Source organism: Nesoenas mayeri (genome assembly GCF_963082525.1).
Source record: "Nesoenas mayeri genome assembly, chromosome: 1".
NCBI classification, from domain to species: Eukaryota; Metazoa; Chordata; class Aves; order Columbiformes; family Columbidae; genus Nesoenas; species Nesoenas mayeri.
The window spans coordinates 205,263,634-205,286,665 of record NC_137541.1 but is presented as its reverse complement, the minus strand read 5'-3'; the positions used below and the strand labels follow the sequence as shown (position 1 = coordinate 205,286,665).

Below are 23,032 nucleotides of genomic sequence, written 5' to 3'. Positions count from 1 at the left end.
ACCACAGGAGGTTCCATCTGAATATGAGGAGAAACTTCTTCACTTTGAGGTGCCAGAGCCTGGAACAGGCTGCCCAGAGAGGTTGTGGAGTCTCCTTCTCTGGAGACATTCAAACCCACCTGGACACATTCCTGTGTGATCTGCTCTGGTGAACCTGCTGTAGCAGGTGGGTTGGACTGGATGATCTCCAGAGGAACCTTCCAACCCCAACCTTTCTGTGATTCTGTGAACATCCAGAGCTGATTGACTGGGATGGGCTGCAGCCATCGGCTGTGCTTCCTTGGAGCACTGACCGCCCAGCTTGGACTCTCTCTTATTCCCTACTGAAATGCTCCCACAGAGAAAAAGCAGCAGCAAGTAAAAAAACTACTTGGATTCATTTACTTTTATCATTCTGCAAGGCTGGGGGTGCATTTACATCAGCAATTATATGAACCACGGGAACTGATGGAAAAATAATGAGAAACCAGTTCTCACAAAAACTTACACACCTTGTGTTTGCATGGCTGTGGGGGGCCACCTGTAATCATCAATTAGAAATGAATCGTAATCAGTATTGTAAACAAACTGTTTCACAAAGGCTTCCTTGTCTGCTGGCTCAGGGTACCAAGAAGCGAGACCATGCTTGTAGGCCCAGTCAACAATCTGCAAAAAGATAAGCAAAATGAGCTGATGAAATAAAGTTGGCATGTTAGGATGCTGAAAACAAATGCAGTTCGGCCCCGGCTGTATTTTCCCTGGAAATGCACAGCCCTGCCCTGGCAGAATGGCTGGAGCACGCAGTTAAAGAAGGAGAGCAGCTCTTTGACCACCTCCGCTCACACCCCTGAGCTCCTCTGCATCCACCCGTAACTCCCTGCAGGCCAACGTGATTCTCAGTGGGTGTCCTCTCAACGGGAATTACAAATTTGATGTATACAGGGCACCACTTCCACAATTAGACAACCACCTCAGATCTTGAATAGTATCTAGGTATTTTAGGCCCCTACCAAATACAGGAGAAAAGGTTCCAAATTGCTGTTTTGGAACCTAAAATCTTTAGGCAACTTGCATCATGTTTGAATTTGACCCTAAACCTGATTTTTTGAAGCTCTGAGCACTCACAGCTCCAAGCAATAATGCAGAGCTTTGTGAACTGTGAGGCAGCCAGAATCAGCAGGTATTTTTCAGATTTGGGCTTTAATGATGGGAGAAATTAAAGCAGCAATTCCAGCTGGAAAGATTCCTAAGAATCATTGCTTTGGGCTGTAGAACAAGTTGAACTAAAAAAGTACATAGCAAGAATGACGCCAGGGCAAGTGCTGCCCTCCCTGCCATGGAGAGTGGAAATAAAAGTGGAAATACTCACTTTCACAGCGATTTTGAGAGACACCTCTCTGATTCTGTCCAAGGGGGGATAGAGTCTTCCTTCTGCAAGATTCTGCTCTGTTACTGCAGCAGCAATAGACTAGAAAGAAGAGAAAGGCAGTTTGTAGAGATGGTTTCAAGCACGTACCACGTTCACTACCACACGAGACATATGGATGAAACCTCAGCAGTGGCAGAGCTGCGACTAATTTTAACAGAAACTGCTGAACTATTCAAAACGGGTATACATTTCACTACAGACTTAAATGGTGGAAGTGCTGCCAGGGCAGCAGTCGTGGAGAACAAGGAGAGACCTGTCATGGCTCCCACACCTCTGTACGGGCAAACGAAGTGGGAGCTTTCTCCGAGACTGGGAAAGGCTGCGGCTTTTTGCTGAGGTTGTGCTGTTTCTCCTCAACACATCGCCCCAGGCCAGGTTCTCAAAAACACCTGAAGTAGGTGCGTGTGCCTCTTGCTATATTTTTAAAAAACATTGGTTAAATGCCAGTTGGAAACCTCCGCTGTGATGAGGAAGATATCATCAGAGATGTGCCGCACTCCGCAGCTGATGACTCCCAGTGCCACTCCTGGGAAGACGTAGGCGTTGTTCCCTTGGCCAGGGAAGAAGGTCTGTCCGTTGGGCAGGGTCACCTGTGGGAATGGGCTCCCGCTTGCAAATATTCCCCGGCCCTGATCAAAGAGAGAGAAAGAGGTGTCAAAATTCAGAAGAGACATCTTACATTTCTGCTGCTCGCCATGATCTGTGCTCAGGGGACTCTGGTGACCAAGTGGACAGATCTCCAGCCAGCCAGTGGATCTCCACCAGAGCCATCTCCAGCTGATACTTATGGAGGGCTTGGTCCACAGAGCCACAGACAGGGCCACAGACAGGGCCACCAAGCACCTAGTGGGTGTTGGCACTGCCCAAGTGCTTTCAACGTGCTGAGAAAGAGTCTCTTCTTATCCATCAACCATCTATGGAGGGTGAGGAGGGACTCAACCAATAAGGGTCTGGGGGCTGTGTGGCTGCTCTAGCCAGCAGCAGGTGGTGGGGAGGGCAAAGTGGAGAGTGAGACAAGGCCTCCTCTCTCACCCCACATCAGGAAGAGGACATGGCCTCCGGTTTTGCCAGGGGACGTTTAGATAGGATATGAGGAGAAATTTCTTAATGGAAAGGGTTATGAAGCATTGGAACAGGCTGTCCAGGGAAGTGGTTGAGTCACCATCCCTGGAGGGGTTTAAAAGGTGTTTAGATGAGGTTCTTAGGGACATGGTTTAGTGCTGGAGTTAGGTTGTGGTTTGACTTGATGATCCTAAGGGCCTCTTCCAACTGGGATAATGACCATAACTCTTTAGTGACACTGAGCCCATGTTGGGTGATGAAAGAGTTATGCAAACGACTAGGGTGGCAAAACACAGGGGACAGTAACGTGGGAGGATGAGACACCTCAGACAGCTGTGGGAGAAGGAGACAAGTGCTTTATTTAGAGGACCACAAAGTAATTCAGGCTGGTAGGAACCCAAACCCTTGCTCACAGCAAGTTCAGCTATGAAATCAGACCAAGTTGCTCAGGGCTTTATCCAGCCTGGTCTTGAAAACCTGCAAGGGCAGAGACTGCATGAGCAGCCTGGGCCTCTATTCCACCTCCTGGCTCTCCTCACAGTGTGCAAGTTTTTCTTTACGACCGGCCTGAACCTCTTCTGTTTCAACTCATGCCCACTGTCACTTGTCCGCCCACCATGCAGCCCCCTGGTTCCCTCGGTACAGCCACGGCCACAGCATCCGCACAGCCCCACCATCCCCGCGCTGAGCTGCAGCACCTCAGTGAGGCGGTAGCACTGCTCCGCTGTGCACTCCGCTTTACTCGTGGGGTTGCTCAGGGCAAACACGATGGGCCTCTCATTGAAAGCTGCCATGTCCTTCAAAATCTTCTCCGTGAAAGCTCCTGCAACGGCTGCGACACCTAAAACGACAACAGCAGAGTGAGACAGCGCTTTGCAACTGACTTCAGTGCGTTGGGCTGATCCCTCTTGAATGGCTCTGTTGGTAAATGAACGGTGGGAGGGACAAGGCTCCATCTCTGGAGAGGCAGGTGGGAACGTTTCTTTCTTATATTATGGGGAGATTAAAAGTCTGTCTCAAAATAAAGCCCTCTGCTCCTCTGAACAGTGTGGGGATGGGTGTTCAGGCCAGTCTGGCTGCGGCACTTTTCCAAAGGCTCGGAACTTCTCAGTACAACATGGGCCTGTTGGAAGAGGTCCAGAGGAGGCCACAAAAATGGTCAGAGGGTTGGAACGGCTTTGCTGTGATGGCAAGCTGAGAGAGCTGGGGTTGTTCAGCCTGGAGAAGGCTCTGGAGAGACCTTATTGTGGCCTTTCCGCACCTACACGGGACCAACAAGAAAGCTGGAGAGCAACTTTTTTCAAGGGCATGTAGGGATAGTACAAGGGGTGATGGTTTTAAACTAAAGGAGGGGAGACATGATGAAGAAACTGTTTATGCTGAGGGTGGTGAAACCCTGTCTCAGGTTGCCCAGAGAGGTGGTGGATGCCCCATCCCTGGAGACATCCCAGGCCAGGCTGGACGGGGCTCTGAGCAACCTGATCTGGGTGAAGATGTCCCTGCTCATGGCAGGGGTGGCACTGGATGAGCTTTGAAGTTCCCTTCCAACCCAAACTGTTCTATGATTGTCCTCCCAAAGACCTGCCCAAGCTGCCTGTTGTCACCCTTGCCCTTGCCATGCCAGGGTCCTGCTCACTGCTGAGCGTCCCAGGTCCTGCCTCCCATGTCACCTCCCTCTGCAGCTCCTTCAGCTCCAAAAACGGGGAACCTGGTGTCCCATGGTCAAAGGGGAAAGGATGTGAAGTGCACAACTGGCAACATGGGGATAAAGAAAGCTCACTTTGTTTTGACTGGGAGAACAGAAGCAGGCCCTGGAGGAAAGACAGAAACTCTCCTAAGAATGAACTGACATGAAAGAGTTGTGCTGAGGAACTCCACCTATAATTGCTGTAGGCTTCACTTTCTGCACAACTTCTTCCAGCGAGTTCACACTGGGGTGGTCCTGGGCAAATATTTCTTTCTCATGGTTCAGGTCGCTCCTGCCCTGTGAGGGAAAAGGAGGAGTCAAACTTTGGGCTGTTGGTAAAAGGTGGAGACATAAACACAGTAACTCATCCATTCTTTTCATCTCTAGGCCCTCTGTCTAAACCAGATTTCTCAGAGCAGGTCCTCAGCATCGGCCAGTCAGGCATTGAGCTGTTGGTGTAATGTCACGGTGGGGCTGGTCTCTGCTCCTCTCGCTCTCCAAAATACATTGGTTGTGTGGAGAAAGGATGTGGCTGCCAGTGCAGAGGAACTGTACGTGTAGCACAAGTCTCCTCGTGTCTGAGGAGGGACAAGGGCAGAGGCCCTGAGGTCCCTGGGAGTGCAGAGCAGAGCTGGATCACCCAGCAGGGCACAGTGTTGCTGTTGTAATACCCCATATGAGATGCAAGAGCTCCAGCGCTGCTGGAGACCATGGCCAGCTGTGTGTCCTATCACTTTAGAGGCCCAGCACAAAGCGTTGCCTTCGGGGCAGCCCGTGCTGCTGGTACGCAGCTGTCACCATGAGACCCCGTCCTCTGAACGCAGGAACAGCTCTGCTGACACCAGTAAAACTGCAGCCCTTGCTCCAGGGCTGAGCAAGGGTCCCAGATAGCTGCCTGCTCTGGCCTCTGACTTGCAGGAGCTGTTGGGGGAGTGGAGCTCAGCTCTGGAGACAAGTTACCTTCACAACCAGTCCCCTGGAGTCCACCATCCAAATTTTTTTGACGGCATCCTCTCGTGAAGTTCCTTCCTTTTCCATGGCCATGAGGATGAGATGAGCTATTCCGACTGCAGCCTGGAACACATGATATAAAAGCTTCACTGGGGTATCAACATCTTTGCGGGGGAAGATTTTAAATGAAAGATGTGTTGGCTCATCCCCCAGCACTGCACAAAACTGGGACGCTTTCTGCTCCAGGGCTGTCCAGTGTCATGGCATGGGGCTGATTTTAGCATTGTGGGTGCTGCCATCAATAAGTAAAACCCCAACTATCCAGCAGAGTGGTAGACAAACAGTGAGTAACAGACCTTCCCAAAGCCACACAGGTGGGCGAGAGGAGGATCTTTAGTCCACAGCCTAGGCTTTAGAAACCTCTTCTTCCCCCTCTCTCTTTGAGCATGGCACCTTACAGACTACCTGACTTCTGTCACGGGGGGAATATGACCGACTCCAAAAAGTAATGTTATGTTCTTGCAGTTCTTTGAGTTTGAGTCCTTTTGACTCTATTGGGAAAGAGTCTCTGGTTTACCCCAAATACAAGTCCTCAGGACTCAAACCTGCCTCTTTAATGTTCCTGCAGCATTCTGCCTCATATGGGACTTTCCTCAAAGGTACTTAGAGCCCCATTGACACATGGGCAGTCTTGTAGCACCCAGGATGTCTGCCCAGGGATCATGGGCCAAGGTCACCGAAAGATTGTTGGCAACTTCTACACAGCAGCAAGATCCACCTGTGGGGTCCACACACGCCCAGTGACAGGGAACCTGCTTCTGTGCTTTGTGTTCATGAAGCCAAGCCTTGCAGAGAGTTTCATGGTTGGCTTTTCTCTCTCTAAATTTGAATTTAGATCATATTTAGGAACAAACTGAAGAACATTCCTACCTCTCCAGCTCCCAGGAAAACAAACTTGTGGTCAGAGAGCTTGTTCTTTGTGATCCTTAAGGCTGCTAAGATGCCAGCGACTGCAACAGACGCAGTGCCTGAAAAGACAGAAACACCATTGTGGCAAATGGATTGTCTGCCCCACTGATGTGCTCTTAGAAACCTTGTGGTAGGGACCATTCTCTTGGCTCCTGTGACGATGCGATGAGCTGGGCTGGGACAGGACACGCACAGGAGCGATAACACCGGCAGATGGTGCTGCCTCATCTCTCACGGACCGAGAAAACACATTCAGCTTTACCTGCTCCTTTTCTTCAGTGCAAAAGCCACAGCCAGACTAGAAATCTACTGGTATGTTGTGGCACCGGGGAATGATTTACTCTCTCATTATTTCCATGCGAGCAGAAAACCTCATGGGAGCACAGTTACTCTGGCAGAGAAGTAACTTTTATTGACATGGCTTATTTTGCTCAAAGAACATATACAAGCAACTCTAGCAAAAAAACCCCAAATCCTTATTGGCCAGACCAGATGTGTTACTCAGTACCATCATCTCACCAACATTTTGCTTTCATAACTCTGATGAGCTGAGCTCTCCAAAGATGAATAATCAGTGCCTCTTTAAAGTGATTCTGGTTAAGCAGAGGTGGCAATGGCCACTTTCTTGCAGCAAATATTAGCGCCACAGTGCCCATACACAGGCACACTGGTACGGAACAGCAGCAGCAGCAGCATTTCTGACTCATGAGGGCATTGCAAGCATCCGTGCCTTAAACACAGAATGGACCAGAGTAACGGGTGGACTAAACTAATGTCTGGTGGCTTTATAAGTGTCTTTCTTGCAATTAATCATTTTAAGTGCTTGCTGCAGCACCAAGGATGAATTCCCTTCATTAGCTCAGGAAATGGTCTGGCTCAGTTTATTTCCAGTTCCAAACCACCTGAGTTCAGCCAGTTTAAAAGTGAGTTGATGGGGAGTGAACCAGCTGCTGAGCGCTCTGCTGCTTCAGTATTAACATGTCAGCTCTGACAGCTGAAGGATGTCTGTGATTTCCTCTTGCTTCTCCTGCCTTTTAAAGCTGTATTTAGAGTCATATATTTACCTGGCAAAATGGACTAGAAAAATTACAGAGGAATATAATGGACATCTAAGGAATTTAAAGGAACACCAGATAATTGCCATGTTTTAAGATTTTGCTTTGTTATGGGTGTCATTTAGCTAGCTCGTGCTCATTCTCTGTTCTCTGTATAAGACTATAACCAGCAGGACCGCTTGGTTTGCTGCTGTGCTGGCTGCCAAAGCTGGGACTCCTCTCAATGAACACATATGATCCTGCTCATGCTAAAGCCTGACACCTGAACTGGACCAAATGAAATGCACCGTATCAGTGTCACTACCACCACAGTTTTTTAAGGGAGACTAGATAACTGGAATACTTGTAGACACTTCCATTGCAGACATCTAAAGTTTGGAGGAAGGGATGCCACCCTGGCAGCCCAAACTGCAAAGAACTGGGGAGAAACCAGGGTCGCACAGTTGACAGCGCTGCCAACCTTGTGGCATGCAGCAGAGTATGAACATTGACACGCTATCTCCCAGGCTTATTTTGCACAGAAATCCCCAAATCTCTGCGTGGGTGGGGAACTGATTACAGGGAAAAATCATAAAGTGGAATAATTACAGTGCGACAGTGTAAGCGTCAGGTCACAGCATCAGCAGCAAGATATGCCTGGAATATATTTAAAAGAAAGAAACGTAACTGGAGAAATATCTTGTTTCTCTTGGTCCTGACCCAGGCAAAATTGCTTTCTACCCTATGATTGCCCAGAAGTCTGATGGGACAAATGCTGGTATCTGCAAAGTGATTTATACAGAAAACGCTTGAGGGACATTCAGCAGAGGGACTCCGGGTCTTTTTAAGGATGTTACTAGCAGGAATTTGAGAAGGGGGGTGTATGGAAAGAAAGTGTGTGTGGATCGGGTCTGCAGAGAGACCCGTGGGACCGGGTGTGCCGTTCTGAGCGCGGCCAATGCTGCAGCGCTGGCCAGCAGCGGGACTGTTCCACTCTGCCCTTCCGAACCCTCCTCCTCTCACTACAATGTGTTTCTAATCCCCCTACGGCTCCCAAACTGCATCTCACCCCCATTACTCAAGTAACAAAGTTACTGTACCTTGGCCTCGGCTCAGTATTTTTTCTTTGATAATTACAATTTCTGAGCATGGAACAATAAGAGCATTTCTATGGAGGAGAGCTCACAGCTGGTTCATATAAGGAACTGGCTAATCATTGTGCTTCAGTTCCAAAAGGACCACAAAATGAGATGCGGTGGGGGGAACCCTCACCATGACCTGTGGCAAGAAAAAGAAATACCACCCTTCAACACACTGGTCTGTTTTCCATAGAGACTGAATGCTGCTATTGCAGATAACTACTTCCTTAAGTAATTAGCAAGAGCCAGCTTGGCTGGTCTGTATCTGAAGTGAGATATGGGGGGGCACAGAGAGAAGAAAGGTAAATGCTCACAAGTCGTCCCGTCCATTCAAGACCCAAAGCGAACTCTCAACGTAATACCACAAAACAGCAAGCAGACCTCAGGAGCTTCTCTGGGGAATCCAGAGTAACAGGATCAGCAAGGAAAATAGGCATTTAAAACCAAGGTACACTCAAGAGAATGGCCATGTCCACAGGAAATGATCTCTGACACTAATGCACATTCGGAATATTGTAAAACATTACAGAAACCCCACCCTGGGGCTGGTTTTCCACTTGCACTAGTGTAACTCAGACTGAGCCCCAATAGATGTCAGTGGAGCTACACTGGAGCAAAACGGGGGGGAAGGATCTGCTCCACAGCTTCAAGACTTACACAGACAGAAAAGGCTCCAGCCCAGAGGCACCCATGCCCAGAGACCTTGTCGGTCTGTCCTCCAGAGCTGTCAGAGTGGACAGAGGGACAAACGGCTTTGCAAATGGAGTTACGGGCATCACCGACAAGTACAACGCAGAAAGCGCTCCCCAGAGACAATGTTGAGGCTGCACTGCGTGTGAGAGCACCCAGGGGTGAAGCAGGGGACCGGGACGAAAGCGGGGACCCTGCTGAGGGCTGGCGCTGCCCTGTCAGCTGGTGCAGGTGCTGGTTGAGCGGAGCAGAGCAGAGCATCACCACCACACCAAACCCTTCGGAGAGCAGCGCTTGTGGGAACGTGCAGCCACACTGCTGCCCGAGTCTTCACACTAGCCCCTGTGGGTGATTCCCCCTTTTCCACACTGGTGGAAGAGATCAATAAATTCAGCCTGATCTCTTACTATCTACCTTTGTCCCACCTGCTTACACTTTGCCCCATCAAAACCGTGCCAAGATGAGGGCGCAGGGAACAGCGAGCACCCGCTTAACAGCTTCAGCACAAGGCAGCCAAGAAAATATATCTAAATTTATGGATGCAGAGGAAGCACAGGGCTTTTCCAAATCCTGGTTCACATTAACTCCCTGCAGCAGTTCCGCCTGTTACTGGAAAGCAGAGCGGAGCCTGTCCAGATCTACTCCAAATGCATAATCTAAAGTAAAACACGACAAAGCTGAACCAAAAAGCTGCTGAAGTGTTTGCAGCTTAAGGTCTTCACCTACATGCTGCAGGCCATTGTTATCCTTCCCCCAAGAGCCTCTGTAAGACGTTAGGAAATAAACCTAGAAATGGTGTGGAGCAAATCAACGAGAACAGTGGTACAATGCAAAGCACTGATGGTCAGGAAAGGAGCTCGCTTTCTCCACGAACAGGTTTAGGGACACTGGTGACCCAGAAAAGGTGGTGGTACGGTGAAGAGTTGTCTGACAATAGAGACACAGAGCTCATCTTCAAGTAGATGCCCAGTGCAGGTCACGTCTAGGTGCCTGTTTTTAGTCCTTGCGCTGTAAAGTGCTTGGACTACAGAGTGCAGTGCCTTAAAAACACGCCGCAGCGCTGGCGGGCACCACTGCCCTCTCTCCTGCCCACGCAGGGCCCGGCCAGCACGGGGGCTGTGCCCAGCAGCAGACCCAAACCTCGTCCACGAAGGCAGAGGCTACCAGCCAGCTGCCAGCATTGCACAAGAAAGCACCAGCATCCCCATCCCCATCCTCATCCTCATCACCATCCTCGTCCCCATCGCCATCCTTGTCCTCATCCCCATCCCCACCCCCATCCCCAACTTCATCCCCATCCCCATATCCCCATCTTTGCCCTCATCCCCACCCCTGCTGCATCTCCCTCCCCATCCCATCCCCATCCTCATATCCATATCCCCACCCCCATTTCCATCCCCATCGCAGCACTGGAGACCCCGTGGATGCTGTTTTATACTAAGGAGCTAAACTAGGTCGGAGCACAGCCCTGCTCTTGTGTTCATTTTGCCTCCATAGACTGGACTTAAAGATCACAGACAGCTTAACGCAGAGGTGACGTACAGTGTTCTTTACTGCAAAGGAGGAGTTTGCAGAGGCGTCTGGTGAACAAGAGAGAACAAGAAAAGCAAAAGAGGAAAGGGGACCAAATGTTACAGTCTCCAAAATAACACAAGCTATGGGCCAGATCTTTAGGGCTCTGCACCACTAAGCCAAAGACACTGAGGCCCATTTACACCCAGGAGCACCTGGCTTGTTTCGCAGTCTGTGTGTGATTCAGACACACATCTAGGAGCTGGCCCTTAAATAGTTAACGTATTAGTACCAAGACAAAATGTAGGAGCCTCTTCTGCTGCAGGACGCGGCAGGTCCTATAGGGGCTGGTAGTGGTGAACCCTGACAGGACTGAGAACATCTCCAGGTCTGTCTTCAGGCCAGGTAAATGCCCACAGGGAAAGCAAAGCATGTGCTGGGAGCTGCCCAGCAGGACACAGCCTGCTTTGTTCTGCAGCAGCGCATCGGCCAGCGCTCCCTTCCTATTATGCTTTCCCCCTCCTTAGTTTCCTGTGATAATTAACGATGCATTTTCCACCCCAGCTGAAACAACAAAGTAAGATACTGTACTATTTTAATCTGGTGAAATTAGTTAATGCCAAGCCAAAAACTCGCTTTGCCTGCTTCACACAGCACAGAGAAATGTGCCTGCAAATTAGGCCACGTTTGCACATGATTGATTTCTAACTTGCCCAAATGTTTGGAGTCGCTCAGATTTGCGATGCTGGAGTCAGCCTGTTCCCATCCTCAGCTGAGGCTGCGACTGCTGCCTGAAGTGTCCTGGAAAGGTTATGGGAAGGTTATCTGCTAGGATAATGGGAAAAGGTGGCTGGCGGGTCAAGAGATATTTTGAGGCTCATCAGCAGTCACATATCCAACAACGAAGGGGAACCATTGCTCTAATGAGTGGGAAAAGACTCAGAGAGGTTCTGCCAAAGCGATGACCCCTGTGCATTGCTTGTAGACTATTTTAGTTGTAGAGAGACTACGAAAATACAAAAGGCTGGGTGTTTTCAAAGCCACTAGTGATTTGGGGTTTTCCATCTTGAAGTGCCTTGAAGAAGTCTCATTTGCAGGGTGTAGGTGTTCAGCCTATTTTAGGAATCCCATCTGTTTACAGCATCTCAAATGGATACAGATATATCCGAAACACTCAGACTAGGGGTTCTTTGAGAAGTTATCTATGTCACACTTACATAGGTCTAGTTTTAAAAGACTGCTAAAGATGCCTAGATTCAGGCTTTACGATTCTGTGCACTATTGTCTCTGCCCTGCCCATATGTGTGAAAGGCTTTTGAATGACATGACCAGATACAATTAATTAAATAACATGTTAGAGATTTCTTAATTTTTCTGCAGCTCTGACTAAACTTGCAGAACAGCTTCTGCTGTTCTGTGCTGAGTAAGCAACCTGAGCCTGAATACATCATGTTTGATATGTGAATATGGAGGGTAACACATTGATCAACCAGGAGAATGAACTTTTTATAGAAAAAAATGAAGGCTGGGAAGAGATGCCTGGAAGTCACCTAGTCTAGGATCTGCTTAAAGCAGGGCTAGCTCCCAAATTAGATTGCTTAGGGCCTCTCAAAGGATAGAAGTCACAAGGTCTCTTTGCACAACTTGTCCCAGTGTTCAGCCACTCTCACAGCGAATGGTGTCATGTGTGATCAGATAACTGAATAATGACACTGGATCTTCCAACCAATCATTTTGGTTGGAAGAGACCCTCAGGATCATCGAGTCCAACCACAACCTAACGTAATTCTAGTGCTAAACCACATCCCTAAGAACCTCATCTAAATGCCTTTTAAACCCCTCCAGGGATGGTGACTCCACCACTGCCCTGGGCAGCCTGTTCCAATGCCTGACAACCCTTTCCATGAAGAAATTTTTCCTAATATCCAATCTAAAGCTTCTCTGGTGCAACTTGAGGCCATTTCCTCTTGTCCTATCACTCGTTACTTGGGAGAAGAGACCAACACCCTCCTTGCTAAAATCTCCTTTCAGGCAGTTGTAGACAGTGATAAGGTCTCTCCTCAGCCTCTTCAAGTGAAGTAGTCCAATCCCAATCACAGGTTGATGGGTCCGTTCTATTTCTGCTTAGCCCAGGCACAAACTCCTGCTGATTTTTTGGGTCCTCGGTGCACATCTCTGGAGGCTGTCTTGGACTAAGACAGGCCTTTACCGCAAAGACAGTGAGGTACCTGCACACAGAGCTCTAGTCCCATGATAATAATCTTAGGTGTGCAAATATACAGGCTTTCTAGGGACTCTTGCCTATTTAGCACAGATTATTCAACAGAAAACATCCATGAGATCTGATGAGAAGCATCTGAGGATGCTGAGGTACATGGCCAATGGCATTACAAAGTAATTCTTTGAAAGGTTTTGGTAATTGGGGAGATTCCCATTTCCTGAAAAAAGACAAATGTCACACCCATCTTCAAGAAGAGCCAGATGAAGGGTCCAGGGAATTTTACCTCACTCGGTCTTACCTCTGTACCTAGGGAATACAAAGCAAAGCTTCCTGGAAGGCATAGAACCATAGAGTAGTTTGATTTGGAAGGCACCTTCAAAGCTCATCCAGTGCCACCCCTGCCATGAGCAGGGACGCCTTCACCCAGCTCAGGTTGTTCAGAGCCCCATCCAGCCTGGCCTGGGATGTCTCCAGGGATGGGGCATCCACCACCTCTCTGGGCAACTTGGGGCAGTGTTTCACCTCCCTCATGTCTAGGGACATGAGACTGATTGAGAAGAGCATGGCTTTCTCTAGGCAAATCAACCCTGTCAAATGCAGCTGCCTTCTATGATGAGACAACTGGCTATGTGGACAGGAACAGGGCAGTGGATGTTGCTTGCTTTGACCTGCGTGAGGCCTTTTAAATAATCTCCCAAAGCACCCTTGGAGCCAAACCGGAGAGATACAGACTGAACAAATGGACTATCAGTTGGGTGAAAAAGTGGTTGGCCTGCTGGCCTGAAAGGCTTGTGGCCAGTGGTACAAAGTGGTACAAAGAGGTCAGTACTATTTATGTCCTATTAACTGCCTGGATGGTAAGACCTAGTGCACCCCAGCCAGTTGGATGAATACAAATTCAGGATAGTGATTAATGACTGTCACTTACAGGGATTTTAGCAGGCTGGAGAAATGGGCTCAGGGAAACCATATGAAGGTCAGCAAAGGCAAGCACAGAGTCCTGCACCTGGGAAGAAGGAATAATTTCATGCAACAGCACATGGTAGGGGCTGATGGCTGAAAAGCAGCTCTGCAGAAGAGGACTTGGGGGTAATGATGGACAAGAAGTTGAAGATGGTCCAGCAATATGCCCTTGTGGTACAGAAGGCAAACAGCCTGCTAGACTGCATAAACAGAAATCCAGACTACAGGCCAAGGAAAGTGATAATTTTGTGTCAGCACTTTTGAGGTCATATCTAGACCAGCATCTCCAGTTTGGGGCTCTCAACACAAGGAATATATTGACAAACTGGAACAAGCCCAAAGGAGGGCCATCAACATGATCAAAGTATACAAGAAGGACTGAGAAACCAAGGTTTCATTAAGTTGGAGTAGGCTAAGAGGAAATCTAATTTCTGTCTGCAACAACTTGTTGAGTGTTTGTAAAGGAACCAGATTGTTCCTTATTGAGAGCAGCCCCACGGTGAAGGACATGAGCCGGCAATGTGCACTTGCAGCCCAGAAGGCCAATTGTACCTTGGGCTGCATCAAAAGCAGCGTGGCCAGCAGGTGGAGGGAGGTGATTCTGCCCCTCTGCTCCGCTTTGGTGAGACCCCACCTGGAGTCCTGTGTCCAGCTCTGGAGCCCTCAGTGCAGGAAAGACATGGACCTGTTGGAGAGGGGCCAGAGGAGCCACAGAAATGATCAGAGGCGGGAACAGCTCTGCTGGGAGGACAGGCTGAGAGAGTTGGGCTTGTTCAGCCTGGAGAAGAGAAGGCTCCGGAGAGACCTTATTGCGGCCTTTCAGTACCTAAAGGGGCCCTACAAGAAAGCTGGAGAGCAACTTCTTTCAAGGGCATGTATGGATAGGACAAGGGGTGATGGTTTTAAACAGAAGGAGGGCAGATTCAGGTTAGACATGAGGAAGAAAGTTTTTACAGTGAAGGTGGTGAAACCCTGTCCCAGGTTGGGCAGAGAGGTGGTGGATGCCCCATCCCTGGAGACATCCCAGGCCAGGCTGGACGGGGCTCTGAGCAACCTGATCTGGGTGAAGATGTCCCTGCTCATGGCAGGGGTGGCACTGGAGGAGCTTTGAAGTTCTCTTCCAACCTAAACTATTCTATGATTCTATGTTCTCAGAAGTGCACAGCAGAAGGATGAGGGGCACTGAACACAAGTTGCATCTGGGGAAAATAGGTATTAGGGAAAAAAAATGCACAAGGAAGACAAAAAACCCCTTGGAACAGGTAGCACAAAGAGGTTGTGACAATCCATCCTTGTAGATACTGAAAATCATTTGGCTGGATAAAGCTCTGAGGAATCTGATCTAACGTCAAAACTGGATTTAAATTTGAAGTCATCTTGCAAGTGAGTAAGGAGTTGGACTGGGTGATGTTCAGAAGTCTCTTCCAAACTTACCCATTCAATAAGTTTATATATTTTCTTGTATGAAGAATGAAGCCAGAGATGCCTGTCTCAGGGATTCGCAAGATTTAACACCTTTGTAAGACTTTTTAGTTGTCTGTTTTCTTTTTATGCACACTGAAGTGGAACGAAGTTGCAGCAGGAAGAGAAAAAGCAGGATCTAAAGCATTCTCATGTCCCTCCAATCTCTTATGTGCTTCATCGCCTGCTCTGGTACTTCACTGGGAAAAAGGGAGAAGTGACAATCCATTTTCTCCCGTAGAGCTGAAATTGAAGCTGTTGCCCCTTGCATGAACCCAGCCAGAGCTGGGAAAGGATGGATGTCATCACCCCATAGAGGAAGGAGCAGCTTTCCCTAAACGGGGAGCTCCCTTGCGCGGGCACGATCCGGCTCCTGCCAGCTCCCAGGCTAATGGCTTTTGGAATCACAGCAAACACCTCGTCCGGGTTTGCGGTCCCTGGCAGGCGTCCCACTCAGCATCAGCAGGCTGGCTCCAACTGGACGGGGTCTGAGTCATTTTAATTCTCTCAGGTTAAGATGGATTTGGCAATACGGTAATTTGTGTAACAACAACAGCAACAAAAAGTAGGCTTTAATATTTTAAACTGCTTTCTGTTTCTGTAAGACCTGGGGCGGCAAGAGGGAGGTGTACAAGAGATTAAGTGGAGCGATTTATACTTTCTTCCCACATCTCGTCTGCATGTGTGTGCTGGGCACATTGCATTGAGAGTCCCAGTAACCGATGGGTAATGAGTTTAAATTAGCATAGCTCAGGCCTAATCTAACTTGCACTGTTTGTGCCCAAGATGTGTTTTTCAATCAATATACTCAAAACAATGCCAGCTCAGAAGCTGGGATAATTCAGGCTTCAGGAGGTCTGTTCCTGCCTGACTTGAGTAAAATGAAGCAGGCCTGCTTAAACAAGGCTTTGTATAATTCTAATTAATCATTTAAAACACAATTTGCTCTGAACTCACCCACTTTTTTAAGTAAGCGAGTCACGAAACACCAGCATGTTAGAAAAGAGAGAGCCCGAGGGAAAACCAAAGAACAGGAGGGTGTAAGTGAGAAAATAGCATGTCCTACCTTCCTACATGTACCTACAGAGGGGTACATGCATATTAGGGTGGGTAGATCAGACTATGCATTCCAGCTTCAACTCCATTCATCTCTCACATGACTCCAAGACAGAGTTAATTGAGCAGATCCAAGTTACTTCAGCTTCCAAAAGGTCCTCAAAACTCATTCCTGACTACAACCCTGGCTTGGAATCCCCTTTTCTTTCTGACACCTACATAAAAAAGCCTGAAACAGTGGCTTGCTTCCCTTGAACCATCACTTGTCCATGCAAAAGAGCAGCAGGGTTTCCTTCCTTATCTACTTCTGTGGAACCAGTGCCAGATTGATGCTTTATTTGAGAATATAAGGGAGTTTTACTAGTAGGAGGTAAAATCCTACTGTTTTCACAGGTGCGACTCCAAAGAATTCTCAGGGGACTTGACGTCTCCCATGCACCGTGACACACATCTAACTGGGGAGAAGCAAATCAGGTCCATTTTATGGCAACGCTGTTTCACAGCATCCTCCTGGATGCGGTTTGCCCCTTCAAGGGAATAATTTCTAGGAGGTGTCTGAGGCATTCAGCTATGACCTATGGCCAGAAAGAAACTACACAAAATACAATCTCCCGCTTCCCGCCCAGAATCTTCAGTTCTGCTTTAATATCCTCTTTCTCTTTTCTCTGCCAGTCAAAGAAACTATTCCAATTCACCAAGAAACCTTTCCAGTTCACTTGAGTTACCCCAAAGCATAATAACTACATCCAGGCCCACAGATCTGCCACATCGTCTGGCCTCTTTTCCTTTTGAATGAGGAGTCTCCTTCCACTTGTAGAGAGAGCAACTAATCCAAAATAAAACTTCACGTCACTGGCTTCATCTGTCCATCTCTAGAAAAGTTTGAGTTCTTGGTTCCTTCATTCGAGACTTCAGTTCAAAAATGTATCTCCTGTGTTCTCTTGTTTTGTGCTGCTCTCTCCACTGAAAGCTTTTAGATTATAGAACCATAGAATCATTTAGGTTGGAAAAGACCTTTGAGATCATCAAGTCCAACTATTACCTAATACTGCCAAATCTACCTCTAAACCATGTCCCTAAGAATCACATCTACATGACTTTTAAACTCCTCCAGGGATTGTGACTCCACCACTGCCCTGGGCAGCCTGTTCCAATGCCTGACAACCCTTTCCATGAAGAAATTTTTCCTAATATCCAATCTAATCCTCCCCTGGTGCAACTTGAGGCCATTTCCTTTTGTCCTATCACTAGTTACTTGGGAGAAGAGACCAACCCCCACACCTTGTGGGTGACAAGAACACCTCATGAGTTTTCTTGTACAGGAGTATCTATCTCACCTTCTCTGAAATGCCTTAAGCTCCTCTGCTTCTAAACTCTCTTCATGGAAATGTCTTTGAGCAGGACAATGTGTCCCATCACATTTAACCTATTCCCACAAGTCCTACTCCTTCTTGTGCCATGATGGACATGAACAAGCTGTTACACATGCTTCCAAATATTGGTAGATGGGTTGCGGATGCATAAATAGTGCTGGAAAGTTTGCTCACAAAAGAACCAGCATTGTGTGAAAAATAACACTGGCATTTCTTTCTGTCTCTTTCAAGTATGAGTGAGGATAAGCCCAACCAACTTCAAATAATTAAATCAACAAACCTTGGGAATTTCTGCATGTTGCAAGCGGGACTAGATAAAAGAAGAGATGAAGGGACTCACAGGAGAAGAACTGGTTATTTGTAATCACTTGGGAAGGTCCTGTCCCTGTCAGGTGGTTAAAGCAAAGCCAGCAGTGGACCAGGATGCCAGCAACAAGCAGCTTGCACCCCTCTGCGCATTTGAGAAGTTCTGCTGAGCCCCCCAGGACCTGAGTGACGTGCTGGACATAACCCCAGCTTTGCTGCTGTCATTTGGCATTGAATGCGTTATTTGAATCACTCTAGGGGAGAATATATCTGTTCTTAGATCACCGTGGAGTTAGCATCCAAGGAGGGGAAACAAGTTGGTTTGCCTTCTTATTTGTGCCTGTAATAAGGACAACAATAAAGGGCTAGTGCCAGGATCAGCTAATGACCACCTGGCTTGTGGAAAATGAAAGCCTTGCATAACTGTTAAAACATCATCATTGTTTTAACTAAATTATAGAAAATTAATGGAACTCTAAACTACCTTCATAATCTAGAGCACATGATCTATTTTCTCTCTTCAACAACATTTCTGCAGTGAACAGCTAAATTCCCCAAAACAATGGAGACTCACTTTTCAACTCAGACAGCAGTGCTTTTGTTTATATTTTAAATGCTTATATGTAAACTCTGAAATTTATCACACATCTGAGTACTGAATAATAAACGGTCTTGTGATCTTAATCACCTTCCCTCATGAGAAGATGAAATTTGCATTTTCCTAACAGTACTTACCCTGAATATCATCGTTGAATGTACAGTATCTGTTGCGGTATTTATTGAGGAGACGAAAAGCGTTAGCATTGGCAAAATCTTCGAACTGGATCAGACAATTAATGCCATACCTGCAAGTTAAAGGGTAAGTAAAAATGGATAAAAATATTTCTATAACATAGGACGATAAATACATATTTTACCAGGACAATGTAGCTAGAGACTGTAGTGCAGAGATATAAGCATCATAAGAGAAATGTATCACAGTAACAGCAAATGGGATCACACCCTTCCCAACATCCAGCACTCAGAAGAGTGGAATTACCATTAAGAAATTGTATTAGTAATTCAAAAGGCTTCTTGTGTATATATATATATATTTATATATAGGTATATATATATACCTATATAAAAAAATATATATGCATTTTTGGACCATTGATATGACAAATTTTGAGTGGCATGTTTACTGAGGAGCATCTCAAAGTGGAGGAGAATCTCTTCTGCAGTGGATATTGGACCTGCCATGTTGCAATACAGCAGCTCTGACTGCAAAGGGAACACCAGCCAAAGGGACAGCATCAAGTGCCCACTTCAGCTGTAGATGACCAAGAGATGAGAAAAAAACCCGCTTGTAGGATCCCACGGACTGCATGCTTCATGGTGTGATTCCACAGCCGCATTTTTGTGCTTTGGAAACGTTTCCTCCCAGTGAGTTCCTGTGCATGTAACAAGCACGCAATGAGAGCTAGTGATGCATAGAGTCAAAAGACGTGAAATAATCACAAACTTCCCATAATTGTCCAGTAATACAAGGGCAAGTGTGCAGTTTCTAAAAACTGGGGAATATTCAGCCTGAATCACAGAGTCACAGAGTAGTTGGGGTTGGAAGGGACCTCTGGAGATCATCCAGTCCAACCCACCTGCTAAAGCAGCTTCACCAGAGCAGATCACACAGGAATGTGTCCAGGTGGGTTTGAATGTCTCCAGAGAAGGAGACTCCACAACCTCTCTGGGCAGCCTGTTCCAGGGCTCTGGCACCTCAAAGTGAAGAAGTTTCTCCTCATATTCAGATGGAACCTCCTGTGGTTCAGTCTGTGCCCATTGCCCCTCATCCTATCGTTGGGCACCACTGAAAGGAGTCTGGTCCATTCTCTTGACCCCCACCCTTGAGATATTTATAAACATTGATGAGATCCCATCTCAGTTTCTCTTCTCCAGGCTGAACAGACCCAGCTCTCTCAGTCTCTCCTCAAAAGCAAAATGCTCCAGCACCCTCATCATCTTCACAGCCCTCCGCTGGGCTCCCTCCAGTAATTCCTTGTCCTTCTTAAACTGGGGAGCCCAGAACTGGACCCAGTACTGCAGATGTGGCCTCACCAGGGCAGAGAAGAGGGGGAGGAACAACCTCCCTGTACCTGCTGGTCACACTTTTCCTAATACACCCCAGGTACCGTTGGCCTTCTTGGCCACAAGGGCACATTGTTGACTCATGGTCAACCTGTTGTTGACCAGAATTTCCAAATCCTTCTCTGCAGAGCTGCTTTCCAGCAGGTCCATCCCTGACCTGTACTGGTGCCTGGGATTATTCCTTCTCAGGTGCAGGACCCCCTACACTTGCCTTGATTCAACTTACGTTCTTAAATGGACAGGACACCTGCTGCCATTGGTTTTGTGACTTTGAACAGGACAAATCCTTTCCTGCACCCTGTATGACAGGCTATGTTACAACTGCAGTGTATTGAAACTTCACATTTTTTTTATAAGATGCTCCTAAATTGCCCCCAGTGTGCTGCTAACTACAAGTTACGCCACGTACTTGAGGGACAGACTGTTTATGCACTTTAAGCCTCCCCATTGCAGATTCTGGCAGCTCTCATGGAGACACCCAGTATCACAGTTTCTTCTGAAATGCTGAGCAATTCTCTGCAAAGCAGTAGATGAAGATTCCCTAGTCTCTTTCTCTATGTAAAGTCTTGGCAGTCAAAATGAACATTGTGGATATCCAAGGAAATTGTGCAAATAAACAATATAAAAAGTTATTGTGAAAAATCAGTTTTCTAATAGTTGAACCTCTTGCCCATCATTTGAATGTGTAAGGAAAACATAGTTAAGAGGAAGATGACACACCGTCCAGAACATCTGCTAACATCTCACAGCAAAGAATTAGCAAATCTTTAAGCAACTTCCGTTGCTATAGAAACTATTTATCTAACACCAGTCTTATTATTTATTTGTATCACTGAGGAAATAACATTACTGACTTGCTTAACAAAATCAATGATCTCAGGCAGCATTAATGTATGTGTGACCAGCTCTCCAAAGAGCAGTGGGGCGGGTGGGTGAGTTTCCCTGACTAAATGTTCAAATTGCCAAGAGTTTTAACCTGAAGTTGTTTTGTTTTTTTTTTTTCTCTTTTAAGCACAGAACTCTTTTCTCACTTCATATTCCTGATCTGCAGCATAAGTCAGTGCACAGTCACTTCTATTTGGTTTTGTCTTTGATCATTTTTTGTAAGGCAGAGCACAAGGACAGTAGGGTGGCCCATAAACACTTCATTTTCCTGCCCCTCAGTATGACAGGACAGTGCTGGAATGCAAACTCTTTTCACTGAGTTTTTTTAAGATTGTTTTCGTTTTCTCTGCAATATGTCCACTGAGGTTTTTAAAGTACAAACCGCATTTTTCGAGCCTATGTGAGCCTTTGCATAATGTGAGAACTAAAATCTTCATTATTAAAGACCACAAATTGGTCATGATAAGACCCTAACACTGGATGCTTCAGATGAAAGAACCAAATATTTCACACTCACAGTTAAACATGGGAATCTAGGGATGACGATCCTAGTCCTCAAGGACTACTCACCTTGCTGGGGTTTTGAGAGGACTTTAAAAAACTTGTGCTGCTCAAAGTCTCTGAAATTATGGGGACACTTGGGACAGACTTTATAGTAGGGTCTGTTGCAATAGGACAAGGGGTGATGGTTTTGAACTAAAAGAGAGGAGATGCAGGCCAGACATGAGGAAGAAATTTTTTACACTGAGAGTGGTGAAACCCTGTCCCAGGTTGGCCAGAGAGGTGGTGGATGAACCACCCCTGGAGACATCCCAGGCCAGGCTGGACGGGGCTCTGAGCAACCTGATCTGGGTGAAGATGTCCCTGCTCATGGCAGGGGTGGCACTGGAGGAGCTTTGAAGGTCCCTTCTAACCCAAACCATTCCATGATTCTGTTAAATCAGTCACAAATTAGGCAGATGACTTACTGAGCCATCTTAGAAATCCATGCTTACTGCTCTTTCCTAACGATACTTTGGCGGCTGCAACACCCCAGCTTAGGATGATCTGAGCAGCCCAAGCATAAACTTGGCAAAGAGTTATGAACAAAACAGCTGCTGGGGCCATTTGCAGTAACATCCTTGTGAGTATCAACATGATGAGTCAGTTCTACTGTCCTTTCTCCACAGCACAGTGACTCAGATTTGTGTGACCTGGTTCATCCCAAAGGAATTCAGAGTGCTCTATGAAGAGTATTTGGGTAGCATCCAAAAGTGAAATGTAGCCAACTCGGGACTAGAGCACAGAAGTGCTTTAATATGCAACAATGCTAAAAAAAAATCCAGCTCAGGAGAGAAGGTGGAGAACACTTGTTACTGCAAAGGGAAAGGGTGGCCAGGGAGCTGCTACCTGTACTGGAATTCAGCCAACAAAACAGGACGCAGAATGGGATTTCTTCCACTACCTTTACATATCTAGTAAAGTTTGTCTGTGTACGGTACAGCTAGACAACTCTGGCTGCCCTCTCAAACAACAGAGAGAAAGAGGCACGTGCAATAGCAACTTTGAAGTAGTTCAGGTGGAAAATGGAAGTAGAAAACATCTCTGGAGATGCCTCTTTCTCCAGTCTCCATGAAGAGAATCTAAGATCATCAACTTAAATTCAGATGTGTAACTTTAGACACCTAAATTAGGAGAGATAATCTAACGCTATTTAATTATCACCACGGGTTAGAAAGACCTTAAATATTTGTCACATGTCCTAGGTGAGTGGCTTATCACCATTTCAGCTGCAATGCTCTGCTGCCCCCAGAGGCTGCAGTTTCTTTGTTGATCTTCTCTATAGAAATTGCCCTGCTCCATCCCTTGTGTAGGGTATCCAAGTGGTCCCCTATCAGGGTACATGGAAATACTTCAGGATGGACTGAAATACATTGGTCTACTCATTGTTAACATTTTTAAAATGAAAACTGGATTTTGAGAAAAATCGTTGTTACAGTTATTGTGTTTCATCCAAAACATTGTAGTTTCCATTAAGAAACCAAAATCAATGATTTCTTGTTGAAGGAATTATTTTTAGTGAGGTATGCTCTTGTCTTACCAGCTAAGAAAGTTTGCTGTTTAACTTGTGAGATCCGATATGAACGCAGTCCAAGTCAGTAGACACCAAAGCACTTACACTACACTTGCTGTCTGTAGGTACAGGATGCCT

At 46.9% G+C, this 23,032-nt stretch overlaps 1 protein-coding gene across 1 annotated transcript in view; it reads right to left on the bottom strand.

Annotated features, from left to right (window-relative positions):
• Positions 1 to 483: 483 nt before the first annotated feature.
• The window catches only part of ME3 (malic enzyme 3), a gene marked incomplete at both ends in the record, with an annotated part of 135,887 nt that continues 113,338 nt past the window's right edge, over positions 484 to 23,032 (bottom strand). Inside the window, 8 exons of the mRNA XM_080361837.1 lie at positions 484 to 645; positions 1,349 to 1,447; positions 1,864 to 2,037; positions 3,169 to 3,311; positions 4,349 to 4,454; positions 5,118 to 5,231; positions 6,039 to 6,136; positions 18,568 to 18,677. Of these exons, the coding sequence (XP_080217963.1) occupies positions 484 to 645; positions 1,349 to 1,447; positions 1,864 to 2,037; positions 3,169 to 3,311; positions 4,349 to 4,454; positions 5,118 to 5,231; positions 6,039 to 6,136; positions 18,568 to 18,677 (1,006 nt within the window). The remainder of the gene's footprint in view (positions 646 to 1,348; positions 1,448 to 1,863; positions 2,038 to 3,168; positions 3,312 to 4,348; positions 4,455 to 5,117; positions 5,232 to 6,038; positions 6,137 to 18,567; positions 18,678 to 23,032) is intronic.